The sequence below is a fragment of the Trifolium pratense genome, linkage group LG5 (genome assembly GCF_020283565.1).
Source record: "Trifolium pratense cultivar HEN17-A07 linkage group LG5, ARS_RC_1.1, whole genome shotgun sequence".
NCBI classification, from domain to species: Eukaryota; Viridiplantae; Streptophyta; class Magnoliopsida; order Fabales; family Fabaceae; genus Trifolium; species Trifolium pratense.
This window is the reverse complement of record NC_060063.1, coordinates 5,767,259-5,785,717: the sequence shown is the minus strand read 5'-3', so window position 1 is coordinate 5,785,717 and position 18,459 is coordinate 5,767,259. Positions and strand designations below refer to the sequence as shown.

General features: G+C 32.0%; 2 protein-coding genes across 3 annotated transcripts; one reads left to right on the top strand and one right to left on the bottom strand.

The window, feature by feature from the left end:
* Positions 1–1,035: 1,035 nt before the first annotated feature.
* Positions 1,036–7,915, top strand: LOC123885925. The gene is made up of 3 exons (XM_045935261.1): positions 1,036–1,317; positions 1,678–2,457; positions 7,733–7,915. Exons 1-3 carry the CDS (start codon positions 1,099–1,101, stop codon positions 7,913–7,915), a joined length of 1,182 nt encoding a protein of 393 aa, XP_045791217.1. The 5' UTR covers positions 1,036–1,098.
* LOC123884535 lies at positions 7,131–13,737 on the bottom strand. Of its 2 annotated transcripts, none has more exons than XM_045933647.1 (8): positions 13,151–13,737; positions 12,838–12,974; positions 12,173–12,328; positions 12,061–12,100; positions 10,978–11,952; positions 9,186–10,712; positions 7,829–7,953; positions 7,131–7,503 (listed from the first exon to the last, which is right to left on the bottom strand). In XM_045933647.1, exons 1-5 carry the CDS (start codon positions 13,386–13,388, stop codon positions 11,876–11,878), a joined length of 648 nt encoding a protein of 215 aa, XP_045789603.1. In that variant the 5' UTR covers positions 13,389–13,737; the 3' UTR covers positions 7,131–7,503; positions 7,829–7,953; positions 9,186–10,712; positions 10,978–11,875. The 2 variants fall into 2 exon arrangements, with proteins under 2 accessions (XP_045789603.1, XP_045789604.1); XM_045933648.1 differs by having other exon boundaries at positions 7,829–9,280; positions 10,607–10,712.
* Positions 13,738–18,459: the final 4,722 nt, after the last annotated feature.

Here is an 18,459-nt window from a genome sequence, read left to right as displayed (position 1 = left end):
TGCACAATCCACAATTGATGCTACTGCTAGTTTATGATCTGTTTGCTACTGGTTTACTACTGTACTGCTTACTCTTTTCGCCATTCAAACAATCCTTTTTCAATAGTGATCAAACAAAGAATGTTAAAAGTTCACCACCAAATTTAAGTTATTAGCTACGACGAGGGACCAGTGTTGTTTGTAACATTTACCTCAAACATTGTATGGTTTACAAGAATCATTATTGCTCCATGATTTATTTTTACTTTACCAGTAAGATGCATAATACACACTTGAATGTTGAGAGAAAACTATGATCATAAATTGTTCAGTTACTGCAAGCAAACAGATATAATTATTATCATTATCCTACCACCTTTTTATGATACTTGTATGTGTTATGTGTTGTATAATCCATAACCAAAGTCATTTTGTGTTAGTTAGCGACTTAACCGTATGTGGTTAAGTTAGTTAGAGTAGCTTGTGTCAGTTACTTGGCTAACAAGCAATGTTATAAATAGATGTTGTAATCCCTTTTATTTCACAAATAATGAAAATTTGATTGCAACAATACTCCATCTATCATCTCTCATCTCTTTCATTTAATATCTTAGTTAATCGAGTTTTGCTTTGTGTGCAAGAATCGCAAGTAACATTGTTGCGCCTAAGTTGAGCCTATCGCAATGACAGTACACTGCGCTCATCCTGCGCCTACGCCGCGCCAACAGTATTGATTTTTTGTTTGTAACATGATACCATTGGCCTTTTGTAGCCTAGTAATGATTTTTACCAATCATATGATACTTTTTACACTAATTCCTGATACTCATTCTGGAATGGTAAAAGAACTTTTATGGCCTGGGTACATTTTCTTATGGTACAATTGAAGCCAATAATTCATGCATCATCTCCAATTATTGCAAAGATCCCAAAACTACCGCAAAAATAGAAATAATAAATTGAAACAAAATGATATGCAGAAATTTGTCCAACGATGGACTCAAAAATATAATACTCTCTCCGTAGAGTGTTCAAATCCACTTACCCAGTGGCGAGTATACCGCCGGGCATGCCTGGCACGTGCCTGGGCTGCCCTTTTTTTTTTTTTTTTTTTTTTAAATGAAAACAAAAACAGAAAAAGGAAGAGTAGTACTTGCTTTCTCTTTCTCGATCCCTCTCTCTCAAAATCGCTGCTCTCAGTTCCTCTCTCACCTGCCGGCCGCTGCTCTCAATCCCTCTCTCCCTGCTCTCAATCTCTCTCCCTCACCTCGCCGTAAAGCCGTTCAATCTTCCGCCGCAGCCGCACCGCACTCACTCTTTCTCTTCGTCTCGTTTGAGGTAAGCAAACTAACATACTGCAATTAATTTTTAACAACCTAACCTTCTCAATCTAGAATCTTTGTTTGATGATTTGGTGTTGTTTTGAATTTTAAATTTATTAAGCTGTTTTGATTGTTAAGTGATTATATAAATAAGCTGTTTTGGTTATATAAATAAGTAGTTTTGGTTGGTTCTTCAATAGTGTTTTTGTTCTAAAATAGTGAGAATGAAGGGTTTTTGTTCTAAATTCATCTTGATCTGCAATAGTGTCTTTGTACTGTGCTTTATGTTTGTGGTCATACTGGGAATTTAAGTTATGGCAGAACAATTCATGAGTTTGTGAAGGATAATGGTTTTGCTATTGACTCGCATTTACAGAGTGCTCTCATTAACATGTATGCAAATTGTGGTGCAATGGAGTTTGCTAGGGAAATATATGAAGGACTTCAGTTGAAAAATATGATTGTTTTGTCTGCTATTTACCTTCAACTTAGATGTTGTTTTATTTTAGTAAACTTTGTTAATGTTTTATTAATGTGTGTTTTGTTAATAGTTATGCCTAAACATGTTTCATTGTCTACCGATAAAATGTCTCGAATCCCATCGGTAGTGCCACAAAAGAGAAGAAAGAGTAGTATAGAAAATGCCTTCAATGTTGAGGATATGAATCATCTTATAGAAAATATAGCAATGGTATTTTATGCTGGTGTCTTATCTTTCCATCTTGCTAGAAATCGTTACTATGTTAGTTCTTATTCTTTTGCTGCTAATCACAACCTTAGTGGCTTCCTCCCTTTAAGTTATAATGCTCTAAGAACCACTCTTTTGAAGCAAGAAAGAGCTCATATTGATAGGTTGCTTCAACCAATAAAATCTTTGTGGACATTGAAGGGAGTTACGTTGGTTTCTAATGGCTGGACAGATGTGCAAAGGAGGCCTTTGATAAATTTTATTGGCATTTGTGAAGGAGGACATATATTCTTAAAAGTCGTTGATGGCTCTGATGAATATAAAGACAAGTTTTACATGACCAACATATTTAATTCTAGATGGGCAGACATTGAGTACGCCCCTGATAAAATTTCCTCAAAAAATTTGCCCAGGCTCTCTAACATTCCTGGAGTCGCCACTGCACTTACCCTTATAAACAGTTATAAAGTAAACATTAGTGTCACTTTAACTAATCAAATTTTCCCCTTAAAAGATGGCATAGATATCTTTTATTTTAAATAAGGTTCTAGAATGCTAGATCAAGAATGCTAGCCTTTAGATGGACGTGTTTATTGACATTTGAGATTGCAAGTTATCGAGCCACTTGGGTACTAAACACTACACTTTTCTTTGTACTTTTTATATTTTCTATTTCCATGCATGCAAATTGTTAGCACAACATGGAGATAAAATTCTCCACAGTGAAATATTAATTCACCGATTATAGTTCACTGTAGATCTTTGCCTTTTAATTTTTTTTTATAATAGGAACAGTGTAATGCAAAAATAAAATGGGTGATTGAGATACTACTGTAGAAAAAAATCCACATAAGAGGATTTACTCTCGTAAAAATGAGTTTCACTAAGTAATTGAATGAATTGAATGGAATGAAAGATAAATCAAGAGATATTGCTAGCAATCACTTATTCTCATTTGTGGTGAAAATATATACAATGATTACAAGCTTATATAGTCTATGCCTTGTTAGTTAAGCCATTCAAGTACTATTATTGATTTATCCGAGCTCGGATCCACCGACAGAACATTCCTTTCCTTTCTTTTTTGAACGTATGGTTTATGATTGATCGTAAGAGGAAAAGAAAGGAACTAGCAAGTTAGCTTTCAATGGATCTTTTATGTTTTGGCAAGCAGGGGCGAATCTTCATTGGGGCGGGCAGGAGCCGCGGCACCCCTCAGAGATCTTATCACTTTTCATCATGCTAGATAAAATTTTGTATAAGTTATCTTCATGATGAAATATAGAATATGATTTTTATATGATTTGAATTTATTTTAAAACAAATCAACATAGAAATATGACAGGTAATTGAATGATTGGATAATAAATACATCATATATGTCCAAACAAATTTTTGCCGAAGTCTTCACCTAATTTTTATTTAAAAACTATACAATATTTAATTATGGATTAAATAAGTTTGCTATCATTGTGCTTCAAAAAAAAAAGTTTTCAGTCATTAAAAATATTGCGAATTTTGAATTTATTCCCTTATAATAAAGATGTGATGTTTTCGTCGGGAGTGGTTATGGTGCATAAGCTTTTTCTTTTAGCACCATGCATAAATAATGAAAATTGCTTAACGCACCCCACAATTTGCTTAGCGCCCCCCCATATGCTTAGCGTGCCCCCAGATTTCTAGCGTGCCCCCTAGTTTTTTTTTTCCTCCCCCAGATTTCTAGCGCGCCCCCACCCCCCGTTCCCCCCATATTTCTAACGTGCCCCCCAGTTATTTTTTTCCCTCCCCCAGATTTCTAGCGCGCCTCCCATTTTCAATTAAATAATTACTTTTGTTCCTTTGAAGTACATACTATAAGAACCCATTTTAAATTAATTGTGTTGGATGATTATATAGTCATATTTTAATTTAAAATTACACACTAAAACATGTACTGTAATTATGGTTTAATTTATCACAATTAACATAAAAACTATTAAGTACATCTAATGGTTTTGGAGTACATATCTCTGAAACCATTCCACAGCAGACTGGTTTTGAAGTACATATCTCTAAAACCATTCCACAGCAAAATGATTTTGGAGTACAAATTTCTGAAACCATTCTACAGCAAAATGATTTTGGCATGATTTTAGTTTAAAACTAACTACTATAACATTTAACCATACATAATACTCTGAAAATTATCCCTAATCAATAAACTAAAATTCAATTAATCAAAATTTAAAAATAAAAATAAAAATATGGGAGTCGCGCTAAGCAATCAGGGGTATTTATGCATGGTGCATACTTATGCACCATAACCTTGGCCGTTTTTGTCCTCTCAAAACCTTTTATTTTGTTTTTGGCCCCTAATTGGTACCGGGTGAATCATACATATCTAGTTGGAAGTCTTATCTCATTTCAAGTCGAATCCGAATGAACATAATTTTGATATAATAAGGTAGTTTTCTCTAATAAAAATGTAACTTTCTATAAAATATTATAAAAAGTTTGATTATTATTGTCAACGATATTCGAACAACAGATTTTTGTAATAATAATAACGTAGTTTTCTTTACTAAGGAAAGATGTAGTTTTCCACAAATCATTTATACCTATATATAATGAAGATACATAAATTTTTTTTGTGGACTTTTCATAATATCAACAATATTCTTGATTTTTTTTAGCAGTAAAATTTTTTTATTAACAAACTTTTCATAAAATAAGACATTTTTGTTTACATAAGTTTAGATAATAGACGCACACATTTTCTTTATAGGGTAAATAGTGTTATACCCCCTGCAAAATAGGCGAGTTTTGCGTTACCCCCCTGCAAAATATTTTTTTGAGACTACCCCCCTGCAATGTCAAGATTCTTTGCGTTACCCCCCTGGCTTAACAAGTGGGCATATGACATGGAAGAATCTTGACGTGGCATGACACGTGGAAATTAATTTATTTTTTATTTATTTTTAATTACCAACTCATTAATTAATGTGGGTTTTTAATAAAAAAAATGAAAAAAAACTTAAAAGTTGTTATATTTTTATTTATGAACTTGCTTAAAAGAAAGTTTTATTTTTTGTTTTTTTTTGACTAAAAGTTGTTATTATATATATAAAAAAAATTCTTATATATATATATATATATATATATATATATATATATATATATATATATATATATATAATAACTAATAATAGAGTAACCAAAAAAAAACGAAGATGAAAAAAAACTAATAATAATAATAGTAACAAAAAACTAATAATAATAATAATAATAATAATAACTAATATTATTATTAGTTAAAATATGTGATTGCAGTTTTTTTTTTTTGGTTACTCTATTATTATTATTATTATTATTATTAGTTTTTTGGTTACTATTATTATTATTATTATATATTATTATATATTATTATTATTATTACTATTATTATATATTACTATTATTATTATTATATTATTATATATTATTATTATTATTATATATTATTATTATTATTATTACTATTATTATATATTATTATTATTATTATATATTATTATATATTACTATTATTATATATTATTATTATATATTATTATATATTATTATTATTATTATATATTATTATATATTATTATTATATATTATTATTATTATTATTATATATTATTATTATTACTATTATTATATATTATTATTATTATTATATATTATTATATATTACTATTATTATATATTACTATTATTATATATATTATTATGATTATATATTATTATATATTATTATTATTATTATTATTATTATTATTATTATTATTATTAGTTTTTTGGTTACTATTTATTATTATTAGTTTTTTTTCATCTTCGTTTTTTTTTGGTTACTCTATTATTAGTTATTATATATATATATATATATATATATATATATATATATATATATATATATATATATATATATATAAGATTTTTTTTATATATATAATAACAACTTTTAGTCAAAAAAAAAAAAACAAAACTTTCTTTTAAGTAAGTTCATAAAAATATAACAACTTTTAAGTTTTTTTTTTCATTTTTTTAATTAAAAACTCACATTAATTAATGAGTTGGCAATTAAAAATAAATAAAAAATAAATTAATTTTCACGTGTCATGCCACGTCAAGATTCTTCCATGTCATATGCCCACTTGTTAAGACAGCGGGGTAACGCAAAGAATCTTGACATTGCAGGGGGGTAATCTTAAAAAAATATTTTGCAGGGGGGTAACGCAAAACTCGTCTATTTTGTAGGGGGTATAACACTATTTACCCTTCTTTATATATATAGATTGATATAGATACAAATGTAGCGTCCCTATCAACTAGCTTAACCTCGCGGGCTCTGTCTGTTCTCACTTCTCATCTTGGTCTATTCCCATCTTTAATATAATAAATGACCATGTTTAATTTCTTTTGTGGTGATTATTAATACACAAAGAGAACAGATATTGAGTTTTCGAATTGAGTTTGAGACGTATTCAAATTGTCAAGTGCTAAGTTATATGAATTTCGCCAAAAAAAAAGTTAAATGAATCGTCATTATTTTGAGATCTAACATATTTTCTGTACAATAAATAGAAAAAAAGGGTGTCTTTTTCTTTGTACCATAAATCGTAAGTAGTAAATGATAGTAGTTAGGGAATTAATCTGATATATCAAAAGGGAGGGGCCGGGGTTATATATATAAAAAAAAGGGGAGAAATTATTACGAGGTTAAATGAGAAATTTTTACCGGTGAAAAATAAAATTATGTACTATCTTTGTTTTTAAATATAACTAGTTGGTTGCCCGTGCGATGCACGGGTTCGGCGAAACACCATTTATATATCAATCATGGATGTTATCAATCATGGATGTTGTTGACCATGGTAAATTAAACAACCACCTTATTATTCGGCCCGTTCATTGCACGGATCTTTTAGAATGTCATATATAATATTCAATTTAGTAGAATAATAACTTGCAAATAAAAATTAAACACAATCTCACGAATTCAAAATATAGTAGTAATACTGCATAAATGAAATTGGAGTGATCATAATTTCACATGGCAAATTATAACTCATTCACATTCTAATTACTTATATAGTATATGGCAAATTATAAGGATATTAACAATATTCTGAACTCAATTTAAGTATTATAAGATATCCAATTACATAATCAAAACGAAATGTACAAATAAGTAATCGATTTTCTGATACAAACTATCTCCAAATTACAAATTAGTCGGATAATAGAATTCTCTTCAACTGATAATTTATTTTCAAATGCTAGCTTAGAGAACTGGTTTGACTTAAACGTCCATCCTTGAAAATATATGGCCTTCTTCTATAATGAAGAAAATAAATACAGTAGAAAAATTTTAATATTAAAATATATATGAAAAGCTTCTACAAAAAAAAAGGTATATGAAATTTTTTTTTTTAACTTTTCTTTTTCATACACAGCTCCACTCCATCGTGTGAAGAAAATGATTTGCTTTGGATTTTACATCCTCCAATCCTATATATAAGAAAAAGATTATTTTTTAGATACATTGTAAAAGTGATGTATCTAGTCGCAAGTAAACAATACGAGAGAAAATCAAGCAAAATCAATGCAAACATGAAGCATAGGATAAAAAAATGAATTATAGTTTTTCAAGATACTTTGGAAAACACTATAACTTAGGAAATAAAACTCCCCATACAAAAGTAATCATGTTCTCCTTCCCAGATGAAGGTTGAGGCAGGGATTATGTCCTAGTGAACCAATAAAGCCTTCTAAGAATGAGACACTTAAGGTTCATGTTCAGTTAAGAAAAAATGGAGTGAAGCGAAGGACTGACCTTGTAAATCAGAATGCTAAGGGAAAACATTGCAAGTCACTCCTTCATCATGGCATTGCTAATCTTGCTACATTCTCTCAACAATAGTTAATAACAACTTTCCAACTTCATTCTCGTTACTCGCCCTTCAAAAAAATGAATGTGTTAAAAATGTCCGGGAGAGCAATTCAACAAACAAACTTAGTAGGATAGTCTCCTAATGCAACTTTCTCCTCCTAATATATGATGGAGATAATATGACAAACACCATAGAAAGTAATAGAGAGAGGGGACATCAAATATCATAAATCTCGTGTCTGTGTTTAGCTATGGAGATTCCCATGCTTTGGAGAAACTCATGGTTGAAGTAATTCATGTCTTTTTCTTCAAGCTCATTTTGTGCAAAGATAAGACCATACTCATATACAAGTGATGGCTCAAGATTGGTTTTTGAAAGCCATGAGAACCAATCCATGGCTGCTGAGTTAAAGGAATTAACTCAAGTAAGTGTGAACTTTGATATTTTGTATTGCTAATATTATGTTTGACCTTCAATTTCAAGTCTTATATCTATGAATATATATATAAATATAATAGTAGAAGGGTTGGATGGTAAAAAGAAAGTGGTAAGTGTGAGGAGTAGTTCAGACGTCTTCAAACTTGACTATACACTATGAGGTACAGACACTTCTTGGATTAGACATGTATGTCAGTGTGTGTGTGTCATTAAACAGTACTGTGACGTGGGCTCTTTCAAGATCTTTGCATTGGTTCCGGCCGCTCGGACAAGCTTTCCACTTTGCCCCGGGTTCAGCTTAATGTTGTGAATGATTGTTCCAATTCGCATTGAAGAGAGAGGCATGCAACTACCAATCTGTGAGTTTATGTCAGAATACAACATTCTCTCACGTGCCTCTTCGGGAATTCCGTTAGAAACCTCAGCTACAAAGCCAAAACAATGACATAAACAAAGCAGCATAGTCAGACGCAATGACCTAAGAGGAGTGCTAGCAACACTCTCTAGCATTCATTCTCTAATTGGGTGAAACTCATGTGAACCATGACCCAGAGGTCTCAGTCTCACCGGTTCTATGTCCGGTTCGGGTTTTAAAACATTAATCAGGAACCATAACTTAAAGTAAACATCAAAGCTGCCTAATTTCCTTTCCCCCAATACTACAAGATACCATGAATATTGATCTAAATGTTTCTAAGAGGGTTGGTTTTGTCATCCAAAAAGGGTTATGGGCACAGTCTGTTCCCTTACTCGTTTATCTTTCATTCATGTGTAATTACCTTATCTTAAATACACATATTACAATCTAAATGTTAGAATTGAGGGAATGAATAATGTGGCAAAGAAGAGAAATGAAAATACCAGAAGAGAAACGGCGAATAGCATTGGAGAACAAATTGAATGTCGACGATGTGGCGCGATTTCTCAATAGTTGCAAAGCCATTCATAAAAAGAAACTGTAAAAAAGAATATACCAATTATCAAGTTCATATACAAAGCTGCAATCGTGAGGTACAACAAATATGATGATTAAAAAACTGGAAAATAAAAATTCAATGAAAAAGAAGAATGTAATAAAATTGAATTAATTGAAAATGGTAATTAGGTATAAATTGGATTGCAAATGCATAAAATACTAACAATCAGAAAGTTTGAAAACAAATCTCATAAGGCTGAATTAATATTAACAATGTAAATATTATAAGGCTGAATTTGAAGAGCAGTTAATCATTGTCCATTGAAATCTCACACCATAAACTATAAGAATATGAAGAGCAGTTAATTCTTTGCTACAGTGATATCCCTATCACTGCCTCCATTTTCCAGATGGCAATGAAAACTAATAACCAAATCACAAAACTTACAAGCACCAATCTCATTATCTAAGAAGCAGAGAGGTTTAAGCTCACAAACCAAGAACCATAAGTTGAACAAAAAACACAAACCAAAACTATATCAAACGTAATTATCATACAAACTATATCATGATGGCATATACATTACATAGTCTGCTGCACAAGAGTTGATTCTATCCAAGATCAACCCCAAACAAAAAGAATAATTAATTAATCTTTCAAAACAAACTTTTAAGTGGTTTTTCCCCATAAGCACCAATCGGTTAATAGAACAGAAGAAAACCAATCAAAACCTTAAATATGAAACCAAACTGAAGTTGCCGTATATAAAATCCAAAATGATCAACAATTTCAATAAACGATGGACATATATACGAAAGAACACCACTCAAAATAATTCAAAAGGGATGATCACGCCAGTTTGCGGACAACACTACTTGATTGCTTAATATGAAGAACTTGTTGGCATTTCTATCCAAGTTCCAGAATCATGTCAATATTTTCAAAATTACAAAATTGCAAAAAAGTACTCATCTTAAGTAACGAACTAACAACAAATATAAAATACACAAAATAATGCATATCAAGTTGAAATTGCCATTCTACTTAAAAATGCCTAATACACTGTCATTTTAGAACTAATAGTTATCACATCCAAATCCTAATCCTAAATATAATAGATAATTAAATAACAAAAAATCTCCACACTCTTTAAGCCAGAGCCTACTAAAATCATGCATTCAATCAAATTCTCAGATACTGAACGTAACACAATAAGCCTAAATCTCGATTCAACAGCTAAATCCTACGGAAACGTTTACATGTAGTTGAGAATAGATCTTTCACCGATTCAATGACTGCCCCCATCTGATTTTTAAGACATTGGCACATGGTATAACATTTAGAGTAGAGAGGAAATTTGCCTACCTGAATGAGAATTGAACTTAGCCTGGACAAAATTTCTAATCTCTACCCGAGCTAACTGAACCTCCTCAACCACATCTAGCAAATTACTTAGAAGTGAACCTGTTATCTGCATAAAATAGATGGTTAGCTACAACACACTATGATGTTGCAAAAGAAAACTTTGAGCCCGAGAAATAGAAAGCAACTGGATAATAGAAAAGACTACTTAAAGGCTTCTATGAAACTAAAATTTCTTAACTCTCATAAACCACACCACTCATACCATTAGTTTAATATGAGTTATAGGATAGAAGAAAAGAAAACTGTTGATGAAAATTGAGATAGTAAGAAAGGAAGTGATAGATAAAAATGGAGAAGAGATGAATCCTTACTTGAGAACCATGGCTGCCATGACATCTTCTTAAAGATTAGTTTCAACTTTCAACTTAGTACTACCTGCAAGCAACAACGATAGCATTACAAACCTGTTGCAACTCATAATCAGCACAAATGACACTAAAATCATTCAAGACAAAACTTGTTATGTTTTTTCCCTTTCAAATAAATTAATCCTAAATAATTCTAAACCGTCATCGTAAAAAATATCAGTCAGACAAAGACCACTTACAACTACCCGTTGTTGGTTGATCCCACCATTTGCAGTAACCAAAATGTATCCATTACTTCCCTCTATTGAAGTAGTGCAATAGAAGAAAGCAAACTGTGAGTACTCATAATGGACCAATAAGCCTTTCTTTATTTGTAATTGTAGTTATGCACAGACATGAATCATGATAATAATCGTCAAATTTCAAAGTTCAGACACACATACCATTAGGTTCCCAACTTTGCTGATCAAAACATGGTGTCCAAGAAGAAGCAGGGACCAAAGGTTCCTGCCACAAGTCTTTTGGTTCACGTTTGTTCTGTACCATTACACAAAACACAGTTACTAAAAATCAAAAATTTTACAATTGCAAACAATTGCAAATGGTTTGGATTTCGCAAACTTGGTGAGTTGGAATTGAACAATAGAATACAAATTTTCAATTTTTGAAGCCCCCAACAAAGATACACTGTATCATTAAAGAACCAATCATAGTGCTGCATATAGTATAACATGTTAAAATTGAAAACAATTTAAAGTGAAATAGAAAGGAGTAGTCATTATCCCATCTAACAGTTCCTTTCCAATTTTCATCAGTGGCAAATCTAACAATCTATCAAACTCCACTGTCAAAAAAAAAAGAAAAAGAAAAAGCTAAATATCGATCTATATCTACAGGCCATTTATTCATACCATTCGAACCGCCAACAAATAAGTCCCCGAGTCAGCAATGGCCGCACAGCCATCAACACAATATATCCTGAATGACAATAAGAAAACGTCAAACCAATGAAATCAAAGCTAAGATCAATTTATGAAATATTAGGAAAATAAATTGGAATTTATACTTATAGCAATCTACACATACCGGTGGATTTACCATCAATAATTACATCTCCCATATCAAACTGAAAAGAAAAACAAAAAAAGGTTACGAAAAAGAATACTATACATGGGAAAAATTATATGCAGTAATTAACCTGCCAATATCCTTTTCTTGTCGCATGCACATAAGTGTGATTTCCCTTGTAGTGAGCAAATTCCGGCGCCAAGTGAAGATACAGTCTCGGATCCTTAGAACTAAGTATCATTGTTGGACAACCAATCCAGTTCCTCTGCATCTCACTTCTCCAACCCTGTTTTAATGGGGAATAACACAAAATTTTCAACTTTAATAATACAATATCAACACACAAAATTACTAACATGACACACAACACGAACAATCCAACCTCAAAATAAAAACCACCAAAATCTACCTTGGATAATGGATTGGGTGCAATTTTGCAGATAAACTATTTTATCAAACTCAAAAACATAATAACCTTGAATCATCAAACCTACTTTCTTGTTAAATCTAACCTAAATCAACAGAAATAGAATAGCAAAACATTAGTCTAGTTTGCTAGTATGATTTCATTATAATTATAAATCATAAAAATGGTACCAGGTTTTCTGCACTGTAGAAGGAAATGGTGAAAACAAAAACTACACAAAATGCTGGACAAAAGAAAGAGAACGATAGCAAGATCGCATTTTAGTGATCATAATGAATACATACATACTACAGACCATCTAAGTTTTTTAAATTTCATCAAGATATTATTATTTCAACAAATGCAACACACTCAAATCAAGTGCAAACCTGGGCTACTACACAAAGAAGCTCCTCATGAGACAAGACACCTGTTTTGTGAAACTGCTTATAGAGATCAGCTCCAAATGAACCGTGTGGTAGCCAGTCAGCTGGAGCAAAATTGACTGCCTCTGCACAATTCAGACCTGAAAACACAAAGAATACAGATGACATACTTTAGATTGTATTTAAGCTGGTAATTTCTAGTCACCTGAGTTTATTGACATACAAAGATCCAATTTCATGGAGGATTTAAAACATGCAAGATCAAAATTTGAGGAATTGAAATTTGGGGGGTTAGGGTTGATGATTTTCGGCCTACCTGAGAGGAAGAATAACGTGATTCTGATGACGGCGGCATCACCGGAAGCGGATAGGACGTTCTGATTCGGAGATTGATTTGTAGGTGGCGGTGGAGGTTGTGGTGGATGCGGTGGTGAAGGACGAGATGATGAGGGCAGGGAGATATTAAGAACGGTTGAGGGAAAAAAGAGATGGAAGTGATTGGACTTTCCGGCGACGGTGGTTGCTCGCCGGAATCTGGGTATGGGGATGAACATGCATGGTGTTCTTGTTGTTCATCATGAACAACATTAGATGGTGAGAAAAGAGAGAGAGAGCGTATGAGAAAGAGAGAAGAGAGAGAAAGAAACTTCTCAAATGAAAAAAAAATTGAGAAAAAAGAAATATATATCCTTCTGGGCCCCAATGCATGTTTCTAGTTTACCATTTGTCACTTTATCAGTATCATAGACATCAAACCTTCTAGTAAGCCATGTAAACATGTAAACCTAGAATCAATGGAAACCTAGGTGTGTCAAAATTTTATTGGATAATAGAAAAATATGGCAAAACACTATTGGGTGAAGATTAGGGTTTCAATTTTCCATTGATTTAGGGCTGACAAAACAGCCTTGCCTTTAGTATAATAAGATATAAGATAATTTAAAAATAAAAACAAATTCTTTTTATAAGACTTTTCTAATTTTTTAGAGTATTAAGGCTCCCCACGATGGAGAAATTATTGTGAAGCATCGTCCCACATTGAACTCGAGGTTAGAGACTTATAAAAAATTAGAAATAACACTCACTTATTACTTCGTTCATGAATTTCAACTTCGCTTGCGAGCAGGTCTCTTTAATTAATTGAATAAGATTATTTTAGTATGCCAAAGCACATCTCACTACTTTAGAGTTAATTCATCATGATAATCAGGGATGGATCCAGAAACTTACTATACGGGGGCCGAAAATAAGAACAATTATTTTGACTCTTAAACATATTTTTTTTCTATTTATTTTGATTCTCAAACCCTCAAATTTATCTTTTGTTTGTTAGTTTGGTCCTCAAATATGCTTTGTATTAGTCAATTTGTCCAAAACATTATTAATAATAGACAGATTTAAAAATATTTTTATAATTTCAAATATATATATATATATATTATTTTTTTATGAGTGTATTTTTATCATATTATATAATATTATTTTATGTATGTATAGTACTAAACTAAAGTGTTGGAAATAGAAAGTTGAGTTCAGACTTAATAATATATAGTATTATATACATATATGAGGGGGAGGGGGGCCTTGGCCACTACCTGCCCCCCTTTGAATCCGTCCCTGATGATAATAAAAGGAATTGTAAGGGAATATAACGCCATATTACCAAATAGGAACATGGTAGGCATTCGAAATAACCTAATTAACCATCTTTCTCATCTTGAATTTCTCAAACAAATCTATCTTTTCAAACATATAAGTGAATGCAATTTTATTTTCTATTTACTTCCTAATTAATACTTTTTACTTTGTTACACAATCTATGTGGAGACGAATCTATTATAAATATTATTACTTGACGACAAAATCGGTACACTTGTCAAGGGTCACATCAATACATCCCATAAAAATATAGTACAACTACAAAGTTGTTTCGTTAGTATGATTTTATTATTGTTCTAGCCTGGACCCAAGCCCACAAAGCTGGTGGCCCATTTACGTCCTATGTCCATCAGAGCTCCCTGTTATCCATGCTAAGGCGACTCGTCCTCAAGGTGCATTGTCCCCAACAGATGAATGATCCCTCTTCAGGATCACCGTATTCGCATGCTCCACTGCCCATAGAGAATAAATTACCCCGTCACAAAATATTCATGACTCATTCCACTTATATAGTGGGATCCGCGAGACAATTATTTCCGTCATTTCTTATTTGATTATTACTTTCAACCATAAACCACACCCACTTAATTAATGGCTCATTCTAAAGGTGTAAAATGGTTCATTCTATTCATGCACTAATTAAAGCTATATAAGTACGTATACGCATGTACATATTTTATAATAAGATCTCTCCCACATCAGCTTCAAGCTGACCCTCTTCCTGTACCTTTATTTGCTGCTCTCTAATGAATTGTGTTTACTTTCAAAAAAAAAAAAAAAGATCCTCTATAGACACAAGTAAATTCGAAACATACTTTTTTAATCCAAAATGTTCATGCTTCAGTCCTGTAACATTGTAGGATTTGTAGCCATCTCCATCCTCTTCTTCATATACATACACTATAGGAGACGCAATAGAGATGAAATTGTTCCGATCAATTGGCCAATAATTGGCATGCTACCGACGGTTGTGCATTATGTGTCCGATTCCCATGATATTACGACCTTAATTTTAAAATGCCATGGAGGAACTTTTCGATTTGAAGGCCCCTGGTTCACAAACACAAGTTTTATCGGTACCTCTGATCCAACGAACGTTGATCACGTAACAAACAAGAATTTTGGCAACTATGGGAAAGGGTCTAACTTCAAAGAAATTATTGATGTTCTTGGAAGTAGTATTTTAAGTTTTGATTTCAATGAATGGAAACAAGAGAGGACAATGTATAAGTTAATTTTCAAAAGGAAAAGCTTCCAGAACTTCTTCCAACAATCAGTTCAGAAGAAGGTGGAGAACTGCCTATTACCATTTCTTAACAATGTATCCGAAGCCGGAGCTCAGGTGGACTTGCAAGATGTCTTTAATAGGTTCACCTTTGACCTAACCTGCACCCAGGGACGGACTGAAGGGGGGGCAAGCAGGGGCTTCAACCCCCCCTCCCACATGCATATAGTTGCTAATGATACCTCTTAATTTACCCAATTTTGTTTTAGGTGCTTGTAAAAAATTGATACTTTTAGTTTCTCAAATTAGTCCCTATAAAATGCAAATAGAAATTAAAAGTGAATAAAAAAAATTTTGGAGGGACTAAACTTAAAAATTCGTAATTTGGAAAGAACTTTAAACATATTTTTATAGTTAGAAAATTATTTGAATTCTTTCTTATAGCAAATTATCTGACTTCTTTAATATATATGTATTAAGGTTTTTTATAGGATTTATTTATTATCTAGAAAATACTTGCACGAATATTTTTTTGTTGACAAAGTTGTGATTTTTAATTATTGTTGTAATTTGGAAATATCTCTTGTAGTATACTATACTTTTTGTCAGATTATTCAAGTTATTTATGCTTCTTGGCCTAATATTAGTGAATGCATTAAGATCTTCAACATTTGATAGGTATAAGTATAACTTGTAATCAGATTGAACTTTGAATAATTTCGCAGCTCTATTTATCTTTTGTGTCATTGTCAAACTAGTTCTTGAAGTATTACTGTGGACTATGGCTCTGAACGAGCAAAATTAGATAGTTTTTTTAAGTAGATATGGTGTAGTTGGTGATGATGATGAGCTCAAATACGGTAGAGGATGGTACATGTAACAGTCGGGATCCCTTTTCTACGTATTTAGTAGGCAATTTCAGAGCTTTACCTCACGATCTTCTCCTCCACCCCCCCTCTCTAGCGGAGTTTTTGCCTTTCGTGAGAATCGAATCACGTATCATGAGGTTCAAGTACGTGTTCAATTCATTCCCCCTACCACTTGGAGTAGTGGAGTAGTGGAGTAGTGGAAATGAATAGACGTCTTGTGGGTCCTAGTATGTGAGTGAAATAAGGAATGACTATCTCATGATAGAGGTTGATGTGCCTTAGCTTGGAATAAGGATTTATAATGCGCTCAGGACGTGAATGGGCTTCCACCTTACGAGAAACACTTGTTTGGGCACAAATATTTGGGTAAAAAATTTAGGCGCACACACAAATAAAAAAAAATTAAAAGAAAATTTAAATTGTCACGTCAAATCATATTACTTTAATCATTTTTTTTCTTTATTTTTTTATGTTTCATTTGAGTATGTCTAACAAATAATATTTATACTTGTGCCTAAATTCGACCCCCTAAGTTTAATTTCTGGCTCCGTCTCTGCATGTATGCAAATTGTTAGCGCAACTATTGTAAATATGAGTTTCTTACGCACTAAGTAATTGAAATGAATAAAAGGGATGAATCAAGAGATATTGCTAGCAATCACTTATTCTCATTAGCGGTGAAAATACAATGATTACAAGCTTATATAGGCAATGTCTTGTTAGTTAAGCCAATGATAACTACCTAACTAACATAACAGATTTCTCTAACAAAACTAACTTGTCTTAGTTGTTATGTGGGAATGGATTGTCTCCCATGAAAATAACACATGAGAGAATGCAGTGTCATGATCCACCATTGATCTAATATATTTTATTATGTGAGTTACTATTCACAATTAAATGGAAGGTAATGATTTCACTTAAGAAAAAAGTGACTGGAGAGGATCCTCTCCCGTTGTTTTGGAGTAGTTATTCAACAATAATATAGCTCGACTCACATGGGACCAAAACCCAATGACATGCAATATTTGGCATCTTATGTTGCTCTCATGGTAGGTATCATACCATACTTCAAAGGAGACAAGACAACAATAAAGATGGATATTTTAATGCTTAGTTTTTAATGTTCTTGTACCTCATTGCACAATGTTTGTTAGCGTTTAATAACCAATATAGTGTGACACAAATCGTTGATATTTGGGTTTGTTAGTAGTTGAGGTAGTAGCGTTAGTTTAGAATGTAGTTGGATAGTGTAGAAGATTTTACTTGATAGTTGGATGTTAGTAGTAGTGTAAGAATCACTTAGAGCAAGTATAGATTGTATTGCTATCAACATGAATATATAAGTAGTATGAGACAACATGTAACACATTTGTAATCAACTTATTGTAGGAGTGTGGTAGCCTTAGATTAGGAATTAGGGGTATGTTATTTACATATCTATCAATATTGGACCAGAAAGACACCAAATTCTCTTTTAGGTGCTTCAGCTAAGGTATAGGTAGAAGGAGCCGGTGGTATTGTCATCTCATCTCAAAGGCTTGAATACAATTGTACATAAGTTCACCTATGTATAGGTCTAAGAGGTATATTCTAGATACTACATTCTAAAATTTTCATGACATTTTCTAATACATGTGTGGTAATGGTATTGATTTATTCTATGCGCTACTAAAGTATTCTAGAAAAGTCTAGACATGTGCATCATTACTTAGTTATTCTATAAATTACAAATGTATTCTAGAAATATCTAGAAATGTGTATCATATTTCAATAAGACTCTTTAACTATTTGGTCCTGGATTCGAACATTTGTTAGAATAAATCAACCACTTAAATAAATCTCATTCACCTCAAAAGGATTAGTAACTTC

Coding starts and splice junctions, on each gene's coding strand:
- LOC123885925 (XM_045935261.1), top strand. CDS start 1,099: ATGAAAACAAAAACAGAAAAAGGAAGAGTAGTACTTGCTTTCTCTTTC. Junction 1,318..1,677: donor TTCTCTTCGTCTCGTTTGAG/GTAAGCAAACTA, acceptor TCGCATTTACAG/AGTGCTCTCATTAACATGTA. Junction 2,458..7,732: donor CCCTTATAAACAGTTATAAA/GTAAACATTAGT, acceptor AGGTTGAGGCAG/GGATTATGTCCTAGTGAACC.
- LOC123884535 (XM_045933647.1), bottom strand. CDS start 13,388: ATGTTCATCCCCATACCCAGATTCCGGCGAGCAACCACCGTCGCCGGA. Junction 12,329..12,837: donor TTCTTTGTGTAGTAGCCCAG/GTTTGCACTTGA, acceptor CCATTAAAACAG/GGTTGGAGAAGTGAGATGCA. Junction 12,101..12,172: donor CAAGAAAAGGATATTGGCAG/GTTAATTACTGC, acceptor TTTTCTTTTCAG/TTTGATATGGGAGATGTAAT.